At 38.2% G+C, this 23,879-nt stretch overlaps 1 protein-coding gene across 2 annotated transcripts in view; it reads right to left on the bottom strand.

The window, feature by feature from the left end:
- The window catches only part of LOC143021944 (ras and EF-hand domain-containing protein-like), a 54,595-nt gene that overhangs the window by 10,134 nt on the left and 20,582 nt on the right, over positions 1-23,879 (bottom strand). For both annotated transcript variants that reach the window (XM_076179853.1, XM_076179852.1), the window contains exons 6-14: positions 18,468-18,654; positions 15,807-16,006; positions 11,961-12,029; positions 9,294-9,440; positions 8,685-8,812; positions 8,338-8,390; positions 5,131-5,324; positions 1,195-1,391; positions 375-446 (exon numbers count right to left, since the gene is read on the bottom strand). In XM_076179853.1, the coding sequence (XP_076035968.1) occupies positions 375-446; positions 1,195-1,391; positions 5,131-5,324; positions 8,338-8,390; positions 8,685-8,812; positions 9,294-9,440; positions 11,961-12,029; positions 15,807-16,006; positions 18,468-18,654 (1,247 nt within the window). The remainder of the gene's footprint in view (positions 1-374; positions 447-1,194; positions 1,392-5,130; positions 5,325-8,337; positions 8,391-8,684; positions 8,813-9,293; positions 9,441-11,960; positions 12,030-15,806; positions 16,007-18,467; positions 18,655-23,879) is intronic.

The raw sequence follows: 23,879 nt of genomic DNA, 5'->3' as shown, positions 1-23,879 counted from the left end.
TCACCTGCAAACATGTTGTCATAGCTTGTTGCTTCCATCATGGCTGCCATTAACAGTGACAAAAAACACTGATGCAAGCACAGAACCTTGTGGTATTACCTTTCTTTCTCTCGCTGCATTTTTATTGCTATCTCTATCACACCCTCTCTTTCTCTCCCTCTCTGCATTTCTATTACTATCTCAATCACCCCCTCTCTCTTTCTCAATTATGAAAGCTAAGGGATACTCTTGTGTTACCTTTTTTACACAATTGTACATTGAGTGGCCCTGCTGTGAATGTAAAAGTAGGAATCTTTCAATAGTGTGGTAAAAGTTGATGGAACAAGTCAAATAAGGACAGATGCTGCTGCAGGAGGCACAAAAGCAGTACTTACCTGCCGTGTCCCACAACTGCAAGGCCATGTTTTTTTCGTCAACACACAAGGTTTTCACCTGAAAGTCCACACCTGCAGGAACATTTAGAAAATCATATAATACATAAGAATGTTTGAAACAAGAGGACACAAAACTGGCACATTATCATACAAACTGCTCATTTCTGAAAAACATCTTGTGACTTGACCTGACAATATTAATGTTAGAGATAATATTGACTTATTTTCCCAAAGACTTTGCAAATGAACTGTAGCAGGGGTGATGGAGAACATGGGACATGATGCGTAACACAAAATCTAAGTAAGAAGGGTTGCTAACATGAAAGATGATCCTGTTACATTTAACTGTTATGTCATGCAAATAGGGATAGAGACTTGAGGAAATAGGCCTATGCTACAAAAAAGACAAAAACAAGAATGTAATAACATGCAGTAACAGACAAAAGAATCTACAGTAAATAAATAATTTAAAAACTTAATATAGAATCTAGGATACTTTATAAGTAGAGCAGGCAAGTGTATCATAAACAAAGAAGAATGATACAAATGGTAGCCGACACAAATGTGTGTCATAAACAATGACGAATACAATACAAATAATACATAAATTTTCATTATAGACAGCACCATAACTTTGCAACAAGTGGGATGTGCTACAGCCAGAACATTTGTATTATGTTTTATTCTAAAAGAACATATGATTTAAGTTTGCAATAAAGAGATAAAGTCTTGAAGAAGTTCAGGAGTGCATTCTGGACATAACTGGATAAAATAGCAACAAGAAGAAAGGTGACAGGTAGGTCAATGCATGCTCTCTTACCAAGTGTCGAAGCGATATTGGAAGCGAAGATGCCCTGGCACAATCTTACGATGAAAGTTGATTTGCCCACGGCGGCATCACCTGCGAAAACGACTTTGTAGGTCCTCTCAGGAGGTCCCCGCGCTTCATAACAACCCACTGGCTGTGCTGTGGATGGTGGCGGTTGCTGTTGTTGGCTAGATACTGGCGATAATTGTCTGCATGCAGGGGAAGGTGTACCCAGACCCCAAAAAGGAAGAAATAAGAGGAGGAATATAAGCTTGTCATGGGGCAGGATCAATAGTATAAATGTGCCTGTCTTAGTAGCACCAAGTACTTTGCATGCGATAATTATGGTAAGACTAGTAAGTACTCAGAAATCACACACTTCCAACAGAACTCCAGAAGTCAGGCTGTAAATTGTAATTAGGAGAGAGAAATATATATATATATATACACATGCATGTATTTATCTAACTGTAGTATATAGGAAAGGAGAAACACTCATTGGGTCCTGTCTCCTATTCTTTATTTTTTTTAAGATACCTAGAACCAAATTCATGTTCAATTCCAACTTAATCTATATCCTTGATTTCCAGTTATCATATTTAGATTTGAACTCATGTATTGTTTGAGTTGAGCTATATCTTTGATTTCTAATTATCATATTTAGATATGAATTCATGTATTGTTTGAACTTGGGCTATATCACTTTCTAGGCTATTACACATATCTATATATCTATATAGAAAACTGTATTTCTTCACATCCTTTTAACACATGTGGTCTTTCTTAATTTACTTCCATGACCTCTTAAAGCCCTCCCTTCTTTAATCAGGAGACCTCTTCTATCAATGCAATCTATCCCTTTTAGTGACCTGAACATTATAATCATGTCATCTCTTTCTCTTCATTCTTTCAAAGCGAGCTGGGAAAAATTCTACAATGAAGAAACACAAATGGAAGAAAAATGGATGATTCTGATGAAAACCTATAAAGAAGGAGTGGATAAATATGTCCCAAAGCAAAAACAGGAAAAGGTGTATATTAAGTGCTGGTTTAACAGAAGGTGCAGTGAAGCAAAAGATTAAAGAGATAAAGCTTGGAAAAGATGGAGAAAGGACAAAAAAAAACTATAAAGTGGCAAATATATATTAATCAAAGGAATGAATATGTAAAAATATGCAGAGAAGAAAAAAGTACATACATACATATACCAAGGCTTTTTCCCCCTTACAAGGGAGGGTAGCCAAAAAGAAAAAGGCATAAAATCATTCCCACCCATTTCATCCCTAAATACACTCCACTCCCCTCCTCCCATCTTAGCACCTCCTGGATGATGGGTCATCCCTGTACCTTGTCCACTGCCCTGGGTCAGAGGCAGTGTAACAAGTCACAGCACATCCACAGCAAGGCTGCTTCATTAAATTGGCGACCCCCCCTCTCCGTCTCCCCATGCATAAAATGAGAGGACGGGGAGAAATCCCTTTGGGCTGCGTCAAATTTTGCTCACGCATACTACCTCACCCCCCATCCATTCCACCTCATGCATCACAACATCATCCATATACAACCATTCTCCATTCACCCCTGTCTTCTGTCCTCTCCCGTCCTTCCTCAACAGATATTCCCCTCTTCCCCAAAGCCCCCTTCACCCCATCCATCCATCTCATCCTAGGACGTCCCCTCATGTTCACTCCCTCCACATCTGCCTTCCATACCTCTTTTACCAGTCTTTCTTCACTCATTCTTTCCATGTGTCCAAACCATCCTAATACTCTTTCATCAACCCTATCTCCAACTCCCTTTCCACTCCTGTTCTCCTCCTCACCTCCTCATTTCTCACCCTATCTAGCCTAGTAACCCCCATCATACTTCTCAGACACCTCATCTCAAACAAATTCAAACTCCTTCTCTCTTCCTCTCTTATGTTCCATGTTTCAGAAGAAAAAAGTAACTATGAAAAAGACATAATAGAAAACTATATGGATCAGCCAAAACTATTCTATAGACATGTAAATGGTAAACTAAAAAACAAACAGGAAATAGCGAAACTACGCCAAACTACACCAAGGAAATATGGAATACACAGAAGATACAGAAATGGCTGAAGTCATGAGCAAACAGTTCAAGCTGGTTTTCACTGGAGAAAGTGTACAACATCAGGATGAAGGAAGAGAAGTGAAATCCCTCCATGAGGGAAATAATAGTGACACGGAAAGAAATAATAGACCAAATAATGAACCTTGATGTCAGGAAATTGCACCGCCCAGATAGAAAAGCAAACTGGATATTAAAAGAGCGTAAAGAAGAACTAATAGACAAAATATATAACATAAGTTACTCATTCAAAGCAGGAAAAATACCAGAAGACAGGGAAAATGGTGATGTAGTACCAATTTATAAAGGAGGAAATAAGGAAGACCCAACAAATTACAGACTGGTTTCCCTTACAAGCACGGTGACCAAAATTTGTGAAAAAGTTATAAAAAGTAGATGGATAAAACACCTGAAGAACAATATGCCAAATCTGAGACAATTTGGTTTTAAACAGGGAAGATCATGTACCACAAATTTGATCTGTTTTTACTCAAGACAACTTGATATAATACATGAAAGGAACGGGAGGGCTGACTGTGCTTTCCTAGATCTACAAAAGGATTTTGATAAAGTCCCACACAAAAAACTATTAAGAAAACTGGAAATCATAGGAGAGATACAAGGTAAACTACTAAAATGAATGGAAGACATTTTACATGGAAAAAAATAATAATAATAAGGGTAGTACTCAGAGAGAAGAGTTCTACTTGGGAAGAGGTGATTAGTGGAGTTCCACAAGGATCAGTATTGGCTCCAATAATGTTTGCTATTTGTGTGAATAACATGGAGGACAGTGTAGAATGTTACATGAGCTTCTTTGCAGATGATCCAAAATGTTAAAGAAAGTGAGTTAAAACAGACTATGAGTCACTGGAGAGATCTGAACAAGGTTTGAGAATGGAGTCAGAAGTGGGAAATGGACTTCAACATTAAGAAATATAGCATAATAATATTTTTTTGGAAAAAAGGGGATAAAAGACAATATAAAATTGGTATGCAAAGGAAGTAAAGTGGGACCTGGAAAAGACCTGGGAGTAATCATCACAAAGGATATGTCCACTGACAAATGGATAAACAAAACTGTCAGTGAAACCTATAACTTGCTAAGATAAATAAAAGTGGCTTTTATTTATTTGGATGAAGAAATGGTAAAGAAAATACTGGTCACACTGATAAGGCCAATAGGAGTATGTAGTGACACTATGATTCCCCAGTACTAACTAAAAAGAATATAAGGAAAAATCAAGAGAATTCAGAGAGCAAAAATCAAGATGGCCCCAACACTATCAAAACTGTCATATGAAGATAGATTGTCAAAAATAGAATTACTGACTCTGGAACAAAGGAGAGAAAGAGGTGACTTGTTGACTATCTACAGAATTATGAGAGGTATAGAAGTCCTTGATAGAGATATACTTACTAAATCGGGATTGGAAAAATACAAAGGACATGGAAGGAAGCTCAAAAAGGACAGTTATAGAAGAGACCTGAAAAAGAACAGCTTTCCCCACAAAGTGGTGGATGTATGGAACATACTAGATGAAACAATAGTGTGTGCAAAAACAATACACAAATTTAAGAGCAAATTAGATATGGCAAGATACAGAGACGGGACACCACAAGCATAGCTCCCCTTCCCATAAGATACAACTAGGTAAATACAACTAGGTAGGTAAATACATGCACACATAAACACACACACCCAGCACAATGTGATCAGACTTGGAAGAAGTGGAGAGGAACAGATGCCAAATCTGAAAAACCCTGCTCTATGACTCCTAGAATTTGGTTGGTTCCACTATTGGCTGAAAATCAATCCCATTCCCCATATTTTCCACTGTTTTAAACATGACCCACCTACAAATCGGAGTTTTTTGAAAAGAAGACAAACTGCTGCAGGCTATGGCTGGCTGCGAAATTAGCCATCTGGTGCTCTTCTCTTCACCCATAGCAAGTGTCTCGGTATTGCTACAGTGGGAGTTATTGCTGGTGCAGATATTGATGTCCTGATCTAGACAGTTGTTGCTGACCTGAAGAAGTTCTTCCTCCAGCTGAGAATGGATGATAATATTAACATAATATATGGCTACATTAGGATATCTGCTGTGAAAAGTAAAGCTAACAAACAATTTTAACCATGATATTCATTACACTGGGTAATACTAGTTTTGTTTCTTTCAATGTCTTAGTGTTTCTAAGGTTGTTTTCTCACCTGTTTTTAGATATACAGTATCACTAAAACGGTCCATGGTAGAAGAAAAGCAAGTACAGGTACTCCTCGTTTAACGACCTACTTGGTTAGCGACGACGCGCAGTTACGACGGGCTTTATGACAGACGTTTAACGTAAATCTCCCAAAGTTACGACATCATGTACGATAATTAAGTTGGCTGAGGCAAATTTGTATGATGTTATAATTGAACTTGTACGGTGGATATTAGCTGTGAGGTAAAGTGTTCTGAAGCTTAGGTCTACATTACCATCCTGCAAGCTGCAAAAACTACCTGGGGTACAGTATATACCAGTAGTGGTAAATTTTTAGTTTCGACCATGGGCGCAATATAGCAATAGAAAATTAATTATTAATTTTGTAAATTATAATGTATCAAAGTAATATGCAATTTTGTGAGCGGAAATAAAAAAAAAAGGTGCTAAAACAAATTTCGTAAGTAACGAAGTCATGTCGGACGAATGGTACACCATGTTTGTTATGATAGATGCCGATGTCGAAGAAATAAAAGGATGATGAATTCGTCTAACCTAAACTAACCTGACCTGTGTTTGATAAATCATTACCTGCAAATTAAATGTCATCCGGCTCGTCCTCGTTGTCGTCGTCATGAGAGACGTTGGCAGATGACAAGATGGCGTCCCAATCCTATGCTACCGACTTCGTTCATTAGCATATTTTCTTGTAGCATGGTATTTTCTACTTTCATTTCCGCCCACAAAATTTTATATTACGTTGATACAGTTTAATTTACAAAATTAATAATTAATTTTCTATTGCTATATTGTGCCCATGGTCAAAACTAAAAAAATACCCCGGTATTCAATATGGAATGTCAGCATACGCGGATTTGGTCATATACGGTAATTTCAGGAACCTAACCACCGTAAATAAACAGTAAATAAAGCTTTAATGTACTGTATAAAAGAGGGAAAATACATGAAAATAAAGATACATGTATTGCTGGACATTGTACATACAGTATATGTACGTATATGTATACACTTTCGCTTAACGACCAATTCGGTTAACGACGGCACGCTGGTCCCAATTGTCGTCGTTAAACGAGGAGTGGTTGTACATATTTGTTATCCTCGGCAATTTGCATTTATTATTACGAACTATGTGTTCTTGTCATTATTTGCACTTCATGTACATTGATTCATTGCCAAATAAAGTCTATCTATCTAACTATAACCAGGACAATTTTTTGCATTAGAAACAATAAAAAAATTAAGAGAAACAAAACTTTTGTGAAAAATTGTTACCCAGTATTTTAAGTGACTTAAAATTAATTGGAAATTACCGTATTTTATTGCATATAAGAAGAATGGGCAGGCATACAATAAGCATACACAAGACAACTCAAGAGCAGGAAATAATAATGATAATGATAATAATAAAAAAAAAAAGCAATTGGGCAGTGCAGACAAGCAATAAGCATACACAAGACATTCACGCCGTAAACACCTCTGTCGCTGTCGTTGTCATAGCGGGACCAAGAAGAAGAGGATTTACAACGAAAAAGGAAACCTGGTTTGTATTGTAGGGGTGGGGAGTGATCGTGAGTGTCCGAAAAGATATCTCTGCAGTGCTAGTCAATTGTATTAACACGGAATTGGCAAAAATGAAAGAAAACAACGACCCGAAATCCAATCACAAACCAGAGCCATCTGGCGTCAGTCTATCGAACCGCGATGTAAACATTCCCGAAACACGAGTATCAACAACGACAAAGAAGATTTTCCAGGATTTAGCAAGTATGAAAGCAGGAATTTAAGTCAATTATTAGATAGAGAGGGATATGAGCAAAAATAGGATACGGTGGGAGAATGAAATTATGGACTTAAGAAAGGATATCATTGGACTAATGGACTGCTTAGCACAAGTGAATCACGAAATTGCTGACCTAAGAAAAACCAACTTGGATCTTACAAACGAGATCAATGAAATGAAAAGGGATATAAATGAGCTGAAGAGTGATAACGAAAAGAGAATTAATGATAATAACAATAGCGAAAACTTAAAGAGGTGAACAATAAAAGACAAGAAATGACAGAAAAAATCGAAGAGAACCTAGGTGAGGAAAGTATTCAGAAAATTAAAAAGTGGAAGGAAAACATTGAAAATAAGGAAACTGCTTTCAAAGAAATAGTCAAGCAGCAAATGCAGGATAATGCAAAAGACACAATTATCCAAGTGATTAATGAAAAAGCTAATTGGGTCAGAGATACAGTAGATAGGAAAAAATGTATTGTGGTATATGGACTAAAAGAAAAACGGATTGGCAAGGTACATGCGAGAAAAAGAAGAAAAAGAGACAGCAGTGGAAATCCTAAATGAAATTCAGGGGAGAGACTGAGATGGCAAAGACCTGGACGAGACATATAGAATCGGTCACTATTCTAAGGATAGAAATCGACCTCTAAAGATAAAATTAAGGTCACAGATAGTAGTAGAAGACATATTTGAAAAAGTGGGCAACTTGGCAAAGGAGTGAAAAGTACAACAAGATATGGATAAAAAGAGAAACGAATACTGAGGAATTAGAAAAAGAAAAGTCACTAAGAGAAGAAGCAAAGGAAAAAAACTCGATGAGAACGGAGACAGAAAGCAAGGAATTCCATTGGAGAGTAACGAGTCTGTTGTTGTCATGTTTGCCTATGTCTTTGAGGGTCTGATGAATCTAGCTATACTTTTCTAACATTTGCTTCCAAAAAGGGTCAAAGGTTTAACAGTGTGGTTTATGGCACTGAGTGGACTCTGATGTAGCTTAAGCGTGGAACAGGGACTTCCATGTACAAACCGAACCACAAGACAACAAGATTACGTACCGAGAGAGGTCCTTCCTCTTCTGTAGGGTCACGCAGAGTTGATAACCCAGAGTCTAGGGAGGAATAGCATGATGCAATCAAATCGGCTCTGGAGCTAAATTTCCGGATATAATTTTGATGAAGATGAACATTGATCTCTGATTATGGTAAGTGATATGTGGTACATAAAGTCATCGAGCAATTTAACATCATTGACAATTGGTTAAAAAAGGCTCTTGGAAAAGTGAGTCTGATGCAGAAGGAAGAACAAGAGAAAAAAATGAAGACAGGAAAAAGGAGAAGGAATATGGAGATAAAAGTGGAAGATACAAGTGTTCTCCTGGTCTATTGTGTCATGTCAAACGTACCAAGGGTGCCGATGTCTTCCATAGGATGTTTAATACCATACTGGACTTCATCCTCGACCTTGCCGCCATCCCTTGTCTTACTTTCCATCTCGGGAGGTAGTAGTTTTACTCGCGGGGAGCGCGAGCGGCTGCAACCAATGCGACAAATTAAGAGAGTTGATGGTGATGGTGGAGCTGATGTCACTGGTTACAGGCAGTGGCAGATCCAGGGTGATGGGGGCTGAAGCCCTGCCCCCCAAATTTGTTCTTTCATTACCTCATTGTAGAGGTCAAGAAACCTGCCACATGTCCACCAGTACATGGCAGAAAGCAAATCCAACCTATCAGGTGGTCTAGGAATGCATCACCAATTAAATTTTCTTTTCCTGGTTTATGAACCAAATCGAAACCACACTGATGTAACAATAAGGCTAGCATTGTATTCTAGCATTAGTATTGCAAGGAATCTGCTTTTCTCTTCCAAACAAGACTAACACGAGTTTATGATCTGTTCTACCAACAAATATTCTAACAAGTAAAAGATACATGAATCTTTTAACAGCAAACACGAAATCTAATCCCCCTTTATCTAACTGAGAATAGCTCAGTTCAGCTTTGGACAATGTCTACCTTTTATTCCTGTGGCGCTCCAAAAATTCTGGCGGGGAACTGCGCAAACTGGAACTCCTGGAGATGAGGGTGGGAGAGTACCCTGCCTCATTTTCAATGCTGTCCCGCATGCTGTCGTTTGTATCCTGAAGCTGCCGGTTCGCCGCACTGTAGGATCAAGAGCATCTAGTATGAAGGTAATGATAACATAATTATGTAGTGATAATATCAATCCTAGGTATAAAAATAACAGCAAAATAGGGTCGAAGGTTAGGGATTGGGGAGGTAGGAGAAAAAGAGAAGGGAAAGAAAGAAAAAGTGAAAGGGGAGGAAGAAGAAGAGGAGAGGGAGAGGAAGAAAAGAGGTAAATGAAGATGGAAGAGGGAAAAAAAAAGGGGGAAGAGAGTAGGTAGAGAGGTGCTGGAGAGGATTCAGAGATGAGAGATTGGGATGATGTTGGGAAAGATGAAGGAAAGCTAAGGGGATAGATATAATGAAGGGCAGCAGAAAGTATAGGGTGAAAAAAAAAGGCATCAAAATCAAATAGATTATAGGAATGAAAAAAGGAAGCTGGACACGGACAGGGAAGAAAGAGCAGTGAGTGAGAGGTGGAAGATGGAAAACAAAGAATCTAATGAAGACTAGAAGGCAATGAGGAAGAGGGACTATTCTAAGGAATTTTCAGAACTGCACAAAATGGTCAGAGGCGAGGCCATTGGGGCGAAGCTGGGGCCTGGGCTCCGCTTAAAGCCCCCCGAAGCCAGTGCTTTGTGGATTTCCTAAGATGGATTCTGAACAATTATGAGGGATATTTTACTGATAATATTAGTCACTATATTTTGTAGAAGGATTTTAGCATTTAAAATAAAAGAAATTATAAAATCTTTATCATTTCCACAAAATACATATAAAATATAATCCTCGCTTCACCCCCCGGTAAGAGTATTGTATGGGTCTAAAATGCTTAAGATTTTTTTTTTATTTCCTGTTCACTATGTAGGTATTGGCATAATATTTTCTTCAGATTATTCCAATGTTAATTGTGTGATTTCTGAATAAAAATTATCTTTCTGTCCACATATTAATAGCTGTACAAATTGTTTTTTCAACTGCACATTTTCATTTATAACTGCACAATTAGTGTAAGAATAATTCCTGATGAGGAATAGTGTCTCCCAAAGCATGGATCCATGTGTCGGAATATGAATTGAGATACAGTCGTACCTCGGTACTCGACCGCCTCTATACTCGACCAAATCGGTGCTCGACCAAAAAATTCGAGTAGAAAATGCATCGGACCTCGAACAGATTTTCGGTACTCGACTAGCTCGAACAGCGGGTAAGCGTCAGTTCGACTCAGACCGCCAGCGGAGTAAGACGTACGCAGTTTGTTCGAGTATTTCTTCCCAGATTTAAACTTTTTCGTGTTGCTCTAGCCCTTAATAATGGGTCCAAAGAAAGACAGTGATAAGGGGAAATTGGTTTCGGTGTTCGAACAAATCGGTGCTCGACCACCACCTCAGAACGGATCATGGTCGAGTACCGAGGTACGACTGTATACGTGAAAGGAAAACAAGGAGGGCAAAGTTTGATAAGATTAGCCAAAAGGGTGAAGGGAGAATGAAAAAAAGGAGGAAGAGGAGGGTGAGGAATAGGAAGAGGTGGAAGAGGAGGAGGCTGAGAAGAAACAAAAGAAGGGACAAGGATGTCGATGACAAGAAGCAAGTATAGAATGAGGCGGCCTGTTCCATCAGAAATATACAGCATTCCTATTCTTGGGGTCAGTATTGCACCAAAGAGGTGGAGCATTAGGAGATATTTCAATATAGGAGGGTGGCAGAATGGAGAGAGAGGATAAATATATATATATATATATATATATATATATATATATATATACATATTCATTTGTTTGCTTTTTCATTCATCTATTCATTCATGTGATTGTTAATATTTTATTCTATTTTATATGTATTCTATTTCATCCTAGGATGAGGTGGATGGATGGGGTGAAGGGGGCTTTGGGGAAGAGGGGAATGTCTGTTGAGGAAGGACGGGAGAGGACAGTAGACAGGGGTGAATGGAGAATGGTTGTATATGGATGATGTTGGGATAGCATGAGGTGGAATGGGCGGGTGGATGGGGGGTGAGGTAGTATGTGTGAGCAAAATTTGACGCAGCCTGAAGGGATTTCTCCCAGTCCTCTCATTTTATGCAATGGGGGGACAGAGAGGTGGGGTCGCCGATTTAATGAAGCGGCCTTGCTGTGGATGTGCTGTGTCTTGCGACACTGCTTCTGAGCCAGGGCAGTGGACAAGGTGCAGGGATGACCCGTCATTCAGGAGGTGCTATGATAAGAGGGAGGGTGGAGGGGTGTGGAGTGTATTCAGGGATGGAATGGGTGGGAATGATTTTATGCCTTTTTCTTTTTGGCTACCCCCCTTGTAAGGGGGAAAAAGCCTTGGTATATGTATGTATTTTATATGACTGTTTTATTTCATCATTATCTTATTTATCTATTTATTTAGTAAACTACTTTTTTAGTGAATATTTGTCTCTAGTCATAAAATCATATTGAGTAAATTGGTCCGTATAAATGCCACTAAAGTCTCTAAAATATACACTGGAAAAACATATAGTCAATATCCAGATTGGGGATGAGGAAGATGAAGAAGAGGCTCCACGTACTATAAGAGGTCAAGTTGTCTCTTCATGTTGTCATTTTGCTGGATGTAATCGAGGACCTGCTCTCGCTCTCTGTAAAAAAAATATGCAAAACATCCATCAGCTCAGGAAAAACGGAAAAAGTTTCAGTGAAAACATTTAGGAAAAGTGAAGAGGCAAAAAGTCGGTGTTTTCAACCTATACGGAATGGCAAGAGGAAGAAAATAATAGAGAATGAAAATGGTAATGATAATGGTAATAGTAATGATAATGGCAATGACAATGGTAATGGCATAGATAATGACAATGTTGATGATAATAATGATAACAATGGCAATGACAATGATAACAATGATGATAATAATTATAAAGATTATGATAATAATGTGTTTGAGATGAGGTGTCTGAGAAGTATGGTGGGGGTTACTAGGCTGGATAGAGTGAGAAATGAGGAGGTGAGGAGGAGAACAGGGGTGAAAAAGGATTTGGGAGATAGGGTTGATGAAAGAATATTAGGATGGTTTGGACACATGGAAAGAATGAGTGAAGAAAGACTTGTAAAAGAGGTATGGAAGGCAGATGTGGAGGGAGTGAACATGAGGGGATGTCCTAGGATGAGGTGGATGGATGGGGTGAAGGGGGCTTTGGGGAAGAGGGGAATGTCTGTTGAGGAAGGAAGGGAGAGGACGGAAGACAGAGGTGAGTGGAGAATGGTTGTATATGGATGATGCTGTGATTGCATGAGGAGGAATGGGCGGGGGGTGGGGGGTGGGGTAGTATGTGTGAGTAAATTTTGACGCAGCCCGAAGGGATTTCTCCCCGTCCTCTCCTTATATGCAAGGGGGGACGGAGAGGGGGGGTCGCCGATTAAATGAAGCGGCCTTGCTGTGGATGTGCTGTGTCTTGCGACACTGCTTCTGACCCAGGGCGGTGGGCAGGGTGCAGGGATGACCCGTCATCCAGGAGGTGCTCAGATGAGAGGGAGGGTGGGAGGGGTGTGGAGTGTATTTAAGGATGAAATGGGTGGGAGTGTTTCTATGCCTTTCCCTTTTTGGCTACCTCCCTTGGAAGGGAGAAAAAGCCTTAGTATATGTATGTATGATAATAATGGTGGTAATAATGATCATAATAATTATCATATTGATGATAATAATAATGGTGATGATTATGATAATGATCTATTCATAGATCATTATCATCATTATCACTATCTATTTATATATCAAGAGTTTTTTCCATCTTATAAACCCATTCCACTCCCATCCACCCCCTTTTCCTACTTCTCATTTTAGCTCCAAGTGAAAGGAGGGTCACCCATGTATCCCACCCACTGCCCTGGGTCAGAAATAATGTAGCAAGACACAGCACACACCTCTCTATCCACTCATGTAGAAAACAGGAAGAAATCCCTTTGGGTTGCGTCAAAATATCATTCGAGCATAACCACTCCCTCCTCGTCCCCATCTCCACCCCCTCCCTTCTCTGCATCACAGCATCATCTATACACAGTCATTCTCCACTCACTCCTATCTCCTACCTTCTCCCTTCCTTGCTCAACAGACATTCTCCTCTTGCTCAAAGCCCCTTTCACCCCATCCATCCATCTCTTCCTTGGTCCTCCCCTCAAATTCACTACATCCACCTCAGCTTTCGACATCTCTTTTACTAATATTTCTTCACTCATTCTTTCCATGTGTCCAAACCACCCCAATACTCTTTCATCAGCCCTATATGCCATCTCCTTTCCACCCACCCCAGCTCTCTTCCTCACCTCCTCGTTTCTCATTCTATCCAACCTAGTAATCCTTACCATACTTCTCAGACATTTCATCTCATATTTAACCTTCTCCTGTCTGCCTCTCTTAAATTCCAATTCTCTGCCCCATACAGTGCCATTGGCACAATCATGACACTTTTTAATCCTGAAAGGCATTTACTTACTTCTCTCAATCTACAATTTACCACAACATTCACTCCTCCCTTTCCTGCCACATGTGACCTAACCTGGAATACTGTGTACAGTGCTGGTCTCCATAAGAAAGATATACAGAAGTTAGAGAGTGCAGCATAGAGTAACAAAGCTCATTCCTAGTTTGCAGAACAAGCCTAGAGTGCTTAAAGGAACTGCATTTTAGTCTCTTGAAACAGAATATGAAAAAACTTATTGAGGTATTCAAAATTGACACTTCCAACACAATTAGGATTAATGAATGCAAGATTATAGGAAAACAATTTCAAATAGATGTGGCAAAATATCTTTCTTCAATCACATTGTTAATATATGGAATGGTCTACCATCCAATGGCATTGGTTGTTCCACTGTAGAGGTAATCAAAAATGTCTCGGCATTTACTTAGCTACACATCCCTAAAAATCATGTTGCTTATTATAACAACTAACTTTGGATTCTTTCTGGAGATGATTCCAGCCTTTAAACCTGGAAGCAAGAAGTTCAGATTGCTTTTTTGACAAGTTTAAATCCCGCACAAGATCATTTAGATCTCACTAACTCAATAAATGTGGTTCACTTGAAGAACAGATTGGCCAAAAGTCCATGTCTTCTGTTTCTTTTTCCACACCTTCCTAACTTGACTCATCATCACTTAATTCCATTTATTCTGGAGGGTCAGGTACAGGAAAGTCTTGACTGTGAGGTACTGGTCTCATAGCAGATGATAAATCAGGATATTTTACAATATACTTGGATTTTGATGTTATACCCTTTATATTTGTAATGCAGAAGTAGCAATCTGAAGTATATTCTTTTGGTTCTCTCCAAACCATAAGGATGGCAAAATGCATATGGTGTGAACCTTTCGCCCATGTAGTGAGAAGCCTGACACAAGTTACACAACACACATGAGGGCCCCAGCTTTTATCCTGGTCCCCCACTTTGCAGCCAAAATAATGTTCATTACACTTTTTAATCAATGGCATGAAACACCATCTTTGTGATTTGAATGTCAATATGCCACAAATAAAGCAAAAATTGTCTGGGTGCTTTATACAGTTTCTTGGCATTGTGAAGGTGAATGGCAGGTATGCTACTGTACAATATCATAAACTTATTGCCACAACACACAAATGCACACTACACAACCTCACACCAACATTTCAAACATATAACAATCTCACGCAATGTTGCCAACCACTTGACTAAAATCTATCCCATGTAACACACATAACGTAACATACCATGGAACACAAAAACTGTGGGTGATGGAAAAAATTGGACATTATTTTTGGGTTCTGCATGCAAAAACTTAAAGATACAGCTATTGTTTTCCTTGGGACAAATTCTTTGTTGACCAGTGCTAGCTATAATTAGGTAAAACACACTTACTTGATATACATAAATGATATGATGGAAAGTACGACAAGCTACACTAATGTATGCAAATGATGCAAATATCATGAGATAAGTATAAGACGAGGTTTGCAAATGTTTTATAATATAGACAATGTGATATATGCATATGGGGTCAAACATGTAAATTTAGATATGTCATCAAATGTGAAGTATTAGAAATAGTTTGCTCAACATTACCATCAATGAATTGCTTGAAAGTATTCAGTTACAGAACAAAAGAAGAGAAAGATATGAAAGTGGTCATGGATATTTTGTTATCTAAAACATACCAGCAAGATCAAATAAAACTGACAGAGAGGCCTCTTTGTGGAATAGAAGGGAGCAATGGGAGCATTAAAAAAAAAAAAAAAAAAAAAAAAAAAAAAAAAAAAAAAAATCTAAATGATACCAAGAAACTGTATTCCATGTGGACACATCAACTCTTGAAATAACTCTGATATTGGTAAATACAATTATGTAAATAAATACAAACTTGTAGCAGAAATACACACAATACTTACACATGGAGTTCACGACTCTTTTCCTCATATTGGAGACGCATCTGTGCCAATTCCGTCCTAAGAAGGGCCATGTTCGTTGAGGACTCCTGCAGGTTCATTTTGAGTTCACGGTTAATGCGAATGGCTTCTTCCATCTTGCGACGCACTTCCTGTACACGCTCATCATCGCCATTCCTGTCCTTCTGGAGCCAAGAGTCGACCTGGCAAAAGAAGGGGAATGAACTCATGAGAAAGACCACATGTACGGACTCAATGCTAAAGTGCTTCTCCCCAACCTTAACCCATCAGGTCCTGAATTTTCTTTTGCAAAAATTATTTTCCTTGTACATTTCTCTAATTATTGGATGCATGGTAATGTGAATAAACAGTTTATTATTTTTTCTTATTTCAAATTAGGAAATACAGACTGCTACCATATGGTCATGCTAGGGGTTGATGAGAGCAAAAATGCTTTCTTCATAGGGAATAATGACATTTTTGTCTATATAGGCTATATCTATTATTTTATTATATGACTGGAACAGATGCACCTTACATATACATTGAAAATATCTTACAAAATTATAGAAATATGAAATAATACATAATTACTTTTGAAATTCAAGCAACCAAGTGAATGTTGATCACCACAGTTTCTTATCATGAACTGGTATTCTGTGCCCATTAACATTTTCATCCATCAGATCTGTTCCTCCTATTTTCTTGTACTCACCAATTACCAATGGCCTTTCAATCACTATCTGTTTTCTTTCTTTCTTTGAATACCTCTTAACCATGTTTACAGGATGCACTGAGTAAACCTTAATTGCTACTGTTACTGTTATCTTGCCACTTGACAACTATAATTCCATCATTACTACACCGGTATGAAAATGACCCCTAATATGTTTTTTCATGTCTGCACTAGGGGATAAATTGCAACTCTTGTGAAGCATATTTTCTCTAATAGTTACAGTTCCATTGTACCCTGAATCCTTTAGGTAATTTCAGTTTCAGACCAGTAAAAAGGCTATCAAGGTAGAACCTGAATGGCAGATTCTTATTATCCTCACTAAACTTATCAATCACATGAACAAGTGGGGTTACTGCTTTTCCAAATTGCTTCTCATAGTCCTCATTTCCTTGCATATTTTTTCCTTGCTAGACATCATAGTTTACCAAACATCCTGAGGCCAAGTTCAAGCACCACTCTTTATATCTAAAATGGATTGGTTTTCCTTTGATAAATTGCTTACAGCCATGTGGTCCATAGTAAGCAATTGTGGATTCATCAAAACTTAGAGATGGTACAGGGACAAAGTTGCCAGCAAATCTTTTTTGAAGCTTGTCAATCAGTGGGTGTAGCTTCCATAATTTATCTGATGTATCTATACAACAATCATCAGCAAAATGTAGAAAATTCATTATCTGAATAAATCTGTCATTTCTAATGGCAGCATGAACCAGTTCATTTCATATATCTGCACCAGAATCCATGTAAAATATATTTTCATGAAGCTTATTGTATCCAGAGAGCATAAGAACTGCAACAAATCACTTCAACTCGACCTTGGTTGAGAATATTATTGTGTTTGCTAAGAATCATTTTCAGTCATTGAATGTGACAAGTCACCTATTTCCCTCTCATATTTCATAACACATACTTAATATACGGAGACTCATCTTATTGGTGACTGACAATTTTCTTTACTCATTCTTTTTTGTTTCTTCTTCTAATCAATTCATCAACTATTTTTCTTTCCACACACACCATCACCCCCTACCTCCCCGTCACCACCCACTTCTTTTGCCCACCACCCACTTTTCCCCTCCTCGTTTTCACAGCCCCATCCACAATGATCCACCTTTTCTTGCTCTTATCCATACTCCCACCCTGTACCATTACGAGCAGTAGCGGGGCTGTTTCCATTATTCTATGTATCTCCATTTTTACATATATTTTGTCTTAAGCCCATTTCCCCCTGGAAAGGATATCAGTTCGTTTTCTGTAATGTTTTTATTTCAAGTGTATTCCAAGCAGACTATTTCTGTTTATTTCCAATTTTCTGTAAGTTGTCTGCAAGCTGTGCTGCAAGATAACATCCCATTATTTGTACGATGTTGGCCTTTAATTTAGAACAGGATTAAGTTGTGTGAAGACCGTTGCCGTTTGTGACGTCAACGACTGACAACTATGCCTTTAGTATGGTTTAAGAACTCACGGTGTTCACACCCTTTTTTGAACTTTTTTGCGGCCAACTCAGTAAGTTGTTTTTGAGCCAAATTTATGTTATATTAGAATATCTGTCTTTTTAAAAGGTGTATTCTTAAGCTTGCTTATATACATATTGTGTACAGATTCTTTGTAATTTTCCATATTTTCATGTTTTTTGGCTCGTAGCTGTGAGCCTAACCAGTACTTTTGTTTTTCGTGTTTTCAGTTTTCATCTACTCCTCTAATGTACATGGCAACTCCTCTCATGTAGAGAGGCAATTCTTCTTGTAAGGGGGTAACTCCCCTCTTTTTTCTATCGTCTAAATATACATGGCAAATGTATAAGCGAGCCTTCTTGCCCTTCCGTGTGAGTGACCAACCCATCATTACATAACTTCGCAAGAGGGCAACACCCAGTGCCATGTTTTAACTATATAACAAGCCAGTCCGCTGCACCAAACACTCACCTTCTGAAAGATTTTGAGGTGGGCCTGCAGCTCGGCCATCTCAGTGTCCATCTGTTCCTGCAGCTGACGCTTCTCCTCTTCCGACTGCTGCTTGACCTGTATTTTTACTCTCTCTTCTACACGCTCAACCTGCTGCTCCATCTCCGCCTCTAGGCTCTGCAAAGCTGTTGAATGTAGCTCCCGTTCCCTGCACCAACAGAAAATATAAATGTAAGAGGTAAGGGGCTGCAATAGAATGTGCTTTGTTGGCAGTTGTATGGGAAGAACAAGTGAGAATATTATCTGCTGGTGATTGTGTGATACCTTCACTAGCAAAGATTGGACTGCATTTGAATGCACTTCACTGGAAACACCAGAGGTTGTGTGAGAAGGGTGTGTGAAAATATACTCCTATAATAAGTCATTGTTGGCAATTGTGCAATGCCTGCACCAGCAAACATAGACCTGCTACATCACAAACTGAGCAAAAAGAAAATAGTGTGTAATTTTAGACATATAAGATGTAATGAAATCAGACTGCTCTCAAAAGTTTATAAAAGACAGTCAAAAACAACAAAGATGCATAGACATGAGAAGTAACGCTTTCAAAATGAACAGGACTTCATTTGCCCTCAAGGTTCTGACTCTCGTGCCGTTCACACCCTCCGCTCAGCACTCCCTACGAGAAAGTAATTCAACATGGCACATACCAGAAACAGCAACAGCTCCAAGAAACTTGAAGATATGGTGGAGTCTTGTGAAAGCAAGAGAAGAGGACAGACAGTTCCTGATGCAAGCAAGGAAAGAAGACCAACAGTTCCTAAGCGAGTTGAAAGAGATAGTTAAACAACAAAGGCAGGAGATACAATATCTCAAATCGACTGTAGTTAATCTCCAAGCTAGAGTGGAAGACCTAGAGCAGTACATGACGAGAGAAGATATAATCATCAGTGGTTTAAAGATTGTGAAAACGTATTCGGAAGCTGTGAAAGGTGACTCCGACTATAGTGCAGATAACAGTGGTCAGAACATTGTAGAAAATCAAGTGATCCATTCTCTAAGTAACAAGGTAATACAGATCAGAGACACAGAGATATCAGCTTGCCATACACTGGGAAAAAGAAAACAGGACAGTACCCAAAATGTGATCGTGAGATTCGTTTCAAGAAAGTCGAAGGTGAACGTGCTGAAAAATGCCAAGAAATTGAAGGGGACGGGTGTCTACGTGAATGAACACCTGAAAAAACGAACCGGAGAGATTGCCAAAACAGCACGCGACATGAGGAAACAAGGGAAGATCATCTCGACATGGACAAGAGACTGCAAGGTGTATATCAAGTGCAAGGATGAAAAAGTACATCAAGTAAGTAATCTTGAACAATTAGTTGAATTTCAATAGTTCACATTCCTTAATCTTCTAACACAAACATAACCATGAACACTACAACTAACACAAAAACTAAAACAAACATATCAAAAAACTGTTCTTCATGCCATACCCTTGTCCCTACAAATCACCTCAAATGTACATTATGCAAACATTTATATCATTTCATGTGTGCAAATATACCCGTAAATACTGCCAAAAATAACCCCAATATTTTCAATAACTGGTTCTGCCTAGACTGCTCAAAAACATTTCCCTATCATGCCATCTCAAACACAGAAATTAATATTTTGTTTTCCGCGCCAAATCTCGCATCAAAAAACCCAGATGTATATACCGCCATTAAGAAGTATAAAGAAATAGACAAAATATCAGAAAAGGAATTTTCGATATTTAATCACAATAATATCCAAATTGACCCCGAATCAAATTTTTACTCAAAACTGACAAAAGACAGCGATTACTATAGTGATACACAATTTGACACGGTATTTCGTGATATTGATGGTTTCACACTAATTCACATCAATGCAAGGAGCCTAAACGCCAATTATCAGAAAATTGACTGTTATCTCAAGTTACTCAATAAAAGCTTTGACGTTATAGTGATAAGCGAAACATGGATTGACCCAGGATGTCTAGTAAACTTCTTACAAGACTATACTCCTTACAGTGCTAATAGACAGATCCAAAAAGGCGGCGGAGTCTCTATCTTCATAAAAAAATCAATTTCATGCAAACTAATAAATCAATCCACTAATTCGTATGAAAACCTATTTGATTGCGTAGCTATTGAGATTTTCAGTAAAACTAAAAAGAATACCGTCATAACAAGTATTTACAGAAAGCCAGGCACAAACATCAATGAGTTCACAAATATGCTTGAAGAAATCATAACTCCATTTAGAAATAAAAATCTATATCTCTGTGGTGACTTCAACATAGATTTACTTAAGTATGAGACTCATGAACAAACAAGACATTTTACAGATATGATTTTCTCTTTAGGTATATATCCTTTGATAAATAAACCAACCCGAATAACAAATACAAGTGAAACATTGATAGATAACATTTTCACCAATATTGTAAACTCCGAGATTCATAGTGGTATCTTAATAAGTGATATAAGTGACCATCTACCGGTATTCACTATCAGTCCAAAAGAAATGCACTGCACAACAAAACCCAGAATTGTACTTAAACGTAAAATTGACGAAAAAGATATTGCAAAATTAAATCAATGCTTAAAAGAAGAAAATTGGGATCAGGTTTACGAGTCAGAAAATGCCAATCTATCATATAACGAATTTGTAAGCATTATCATGAGTAATGTAAACAAATGCTGCCCAGAGAGAGAAGTAGAAATAAAACCACGTAACGTAAACTCAAAACCATGGTTTACAAACGGTCTTAAGAACGCGTGTCGAAAGAAAAACCAACTTTACAAGAAATCAATTCAAAGCAAGTCCTTGACAGACAAAAACAAATACAAAGTGTACAAAAACAAACTTACAACAATTTTACGCAACTGTGAAAAAAAATACTATGACACACTGCTTGAAGGTTATAAAGGTAATATAAAAAAGACATGGGAAGTAATAAACAACTTAACTAGGCACAAAATTAATAACACCAATGAATTCATAGACATTATTAAAAAAGGAAAAACTAAAAAAGAAGTGGCAAACGAATTTAATTAATTTTTCTCCCATGTAGGACTTAACCTCGCGAAACAAATAAAGACAACACATCAAACTTACGAGACATTTTTGAAACACCGAATAAATAACACTATGTTTTTAAAACCCGTCACAGAAAACGAACTTATGAACACAGTAAAATCAATGCAGAACAAGAAATCACTCGATTGCACAGGAATCAATATGAACCTCATAAAACAAATTATGCCTATCATCAAAGATCATTTTCTGACAATATGCAATAAATCATTTGAACAAGGGATATTTCCAGATGCAATGAAAATAGCAAAAGTAATACCGATATTCAAATCAGCCGACAAATCAAGTTATAATAACTATAGACCAATTTCACTATTACCACAGTTTTCCAAAATTCTTGAAAAGTTATTCACAATTCGCCTTGACTCATTTCTAAAAAAAAATGACGTCATTTACCATAGTCAATATGGATTTCAACGAAATCTTTCAACGTCTACAGCAGTAATGGAATTAATTGAAGAGATAACTAACAATATAGAACAAAAGAAAAAGACAGCCGGCATATTTATTGATCTTAAAAAGGCATTTGACACAGTAAATCATGAAATCCTAATTCGAAAGGCCGAATACTATGGGCTAAGAGGTAAAGTTAATGACTGGTTAAAAAGTTATCTAAAAAACAGGAAACAATATGTGGCCATTGAGGAAGAAAGATCACACATTCTACCAGTTACATGCGGAGTACCTCAAGGTTCAGTTCTAGGACCCAAACTATTCTTACTATACATTAATGACATCACAAATGTATCCAACCTTATGAAATTTATACTGTTCGCCGACGATACCACCATTCTATGCTCCGATACAAATTCCAACAAACTGATCAAGACAATTAATGAAGGATTATGTCAACTATCCAACTGGTTTTCAGCCAATAAGCTATCCTTAAACGTATCAAAAACTAACTACCTGCTTTTCTACAAAAATAATGAAAGTACTAAGCCGATCAAAATAAACAACGAAATTATTGAAAAAGCGTCCGTCAGTAAATTCCTAGGCGTGTATTTAGACAATCAACTTAATTGGAAACATCATATAAATCACGTGATAAATAAGATATCCAAAACTTTAGGAATTATGCATAAAATGAGAAATATCCTCAATGAAAATACCCTACGTACCATTTATTGTTGTTGTTGTTGTCGTTCCCTAGACTGTCTGTCCGAGCAGTCCCGTCTCCCCAAGGAAGGCCACAGCCGAAACTGGGTTTTCCCACAAATCCTTTATAGAGTGTATGTTGTGTTGTTTGCGTGCATGATTGTGTATAATGCAGTCTTCCATTATGTGTTGTATGGTATGGGGTGAAGTGTTACATCCTGGGCAGCTGTTCACAACACGGTCGTCCAGCCTCTTCTGGTAGCTTAGAAGTGCTGGGTGGTGACCGCATCACAGTCTGGCCAAGTGGACTCTGTCCTTTCGTGGGAGAGAGGATTCAGAAGGGTGGATATCAGGGGGTCTGGCATGCAGCAGTGTGTTGTCTTTCAGTGTGTTAATGGAGCGGTGAGTGATATGATTATGAATATGTTTCCGGAGGCTGGTATTTGGTAGTTGTGGAGGAAGAGAAGAGAGTATCTGTGCGTAATAAAGGTCTTTGGGTGTGGTTTTAATGTTTCTTGGTGTGTGTGGGTGTTCTGCTATGTAGTGTAGCGGGTGTGATGTGTTTGTGGTGGCTGCAGCAAGTGTTTGTGTGCCTCTCATGTCGAGGTGGTCCTTGACTTTGAGGACTTTTGTTTCATGGTGTAAATGGTCTGTAGGTGATGTATTTGTGCAGCCTGTAATTGTTTTTAGGGCTTTGTTTTGTATGATTTGAAGGGTGTTGTGGTGTGTCTCACTGAGATTAGGAGCCCATGCAGGACTCGCATAATTCATCACTGAGCGTATGCATTGTTTGTATATTGTTATATTAGTTTCTTTGTTTTGTCCAAATGTTGTTCCAGTGATTGACTTAAGTGCGTTAAGTCTAGGTGTGCATTTGTTTTTTATGTTTGTGAGGTGTTGTTTGAAAGACATGGATGTATCGTATGTTACACCAAGAATTTTCGGTGTGTTTGTGTGTGGTATTAGAGTGTTGTTGATGTAGAGATGAGGTATGTATTTGTGTTCTTTTGTCCAGTTGGTGAGAAGTGTTGCTGTAGATTTGGTTGGAGCTATTTTGAGTCTGTTTGTGATGAACCATGTGTTGAGTGTGTCAAGGTAAGGCTGGATTATTTCTGCAGCTTTGTCTGTGTTACGATGTGTGCATGTGATTGTTATGTCGTCTGCGTAGGAAGAGATTTGTATTTCTGAGGTGTCTGGCGTGGGTAA

Source organism: Oratosquilla oratoria, chromosome 43 (genome assembly GCF_046742065.1).
Source record: "Oratosquilla oratoria isolate Oo_2021 chromosome 43, ASM4674206v1, whole genome shotgun sequence".
Classification (NCBI taxonomy): Eukaryota; Metazoa; Arthropoda; class Malacostraca; order Stomatopoda; family Squillidae; genus Oratosquilla; species Oratosquilla oratoria.
This window is presented reverse-complemented; position numbering and strand designations above follow the sequence as displayed.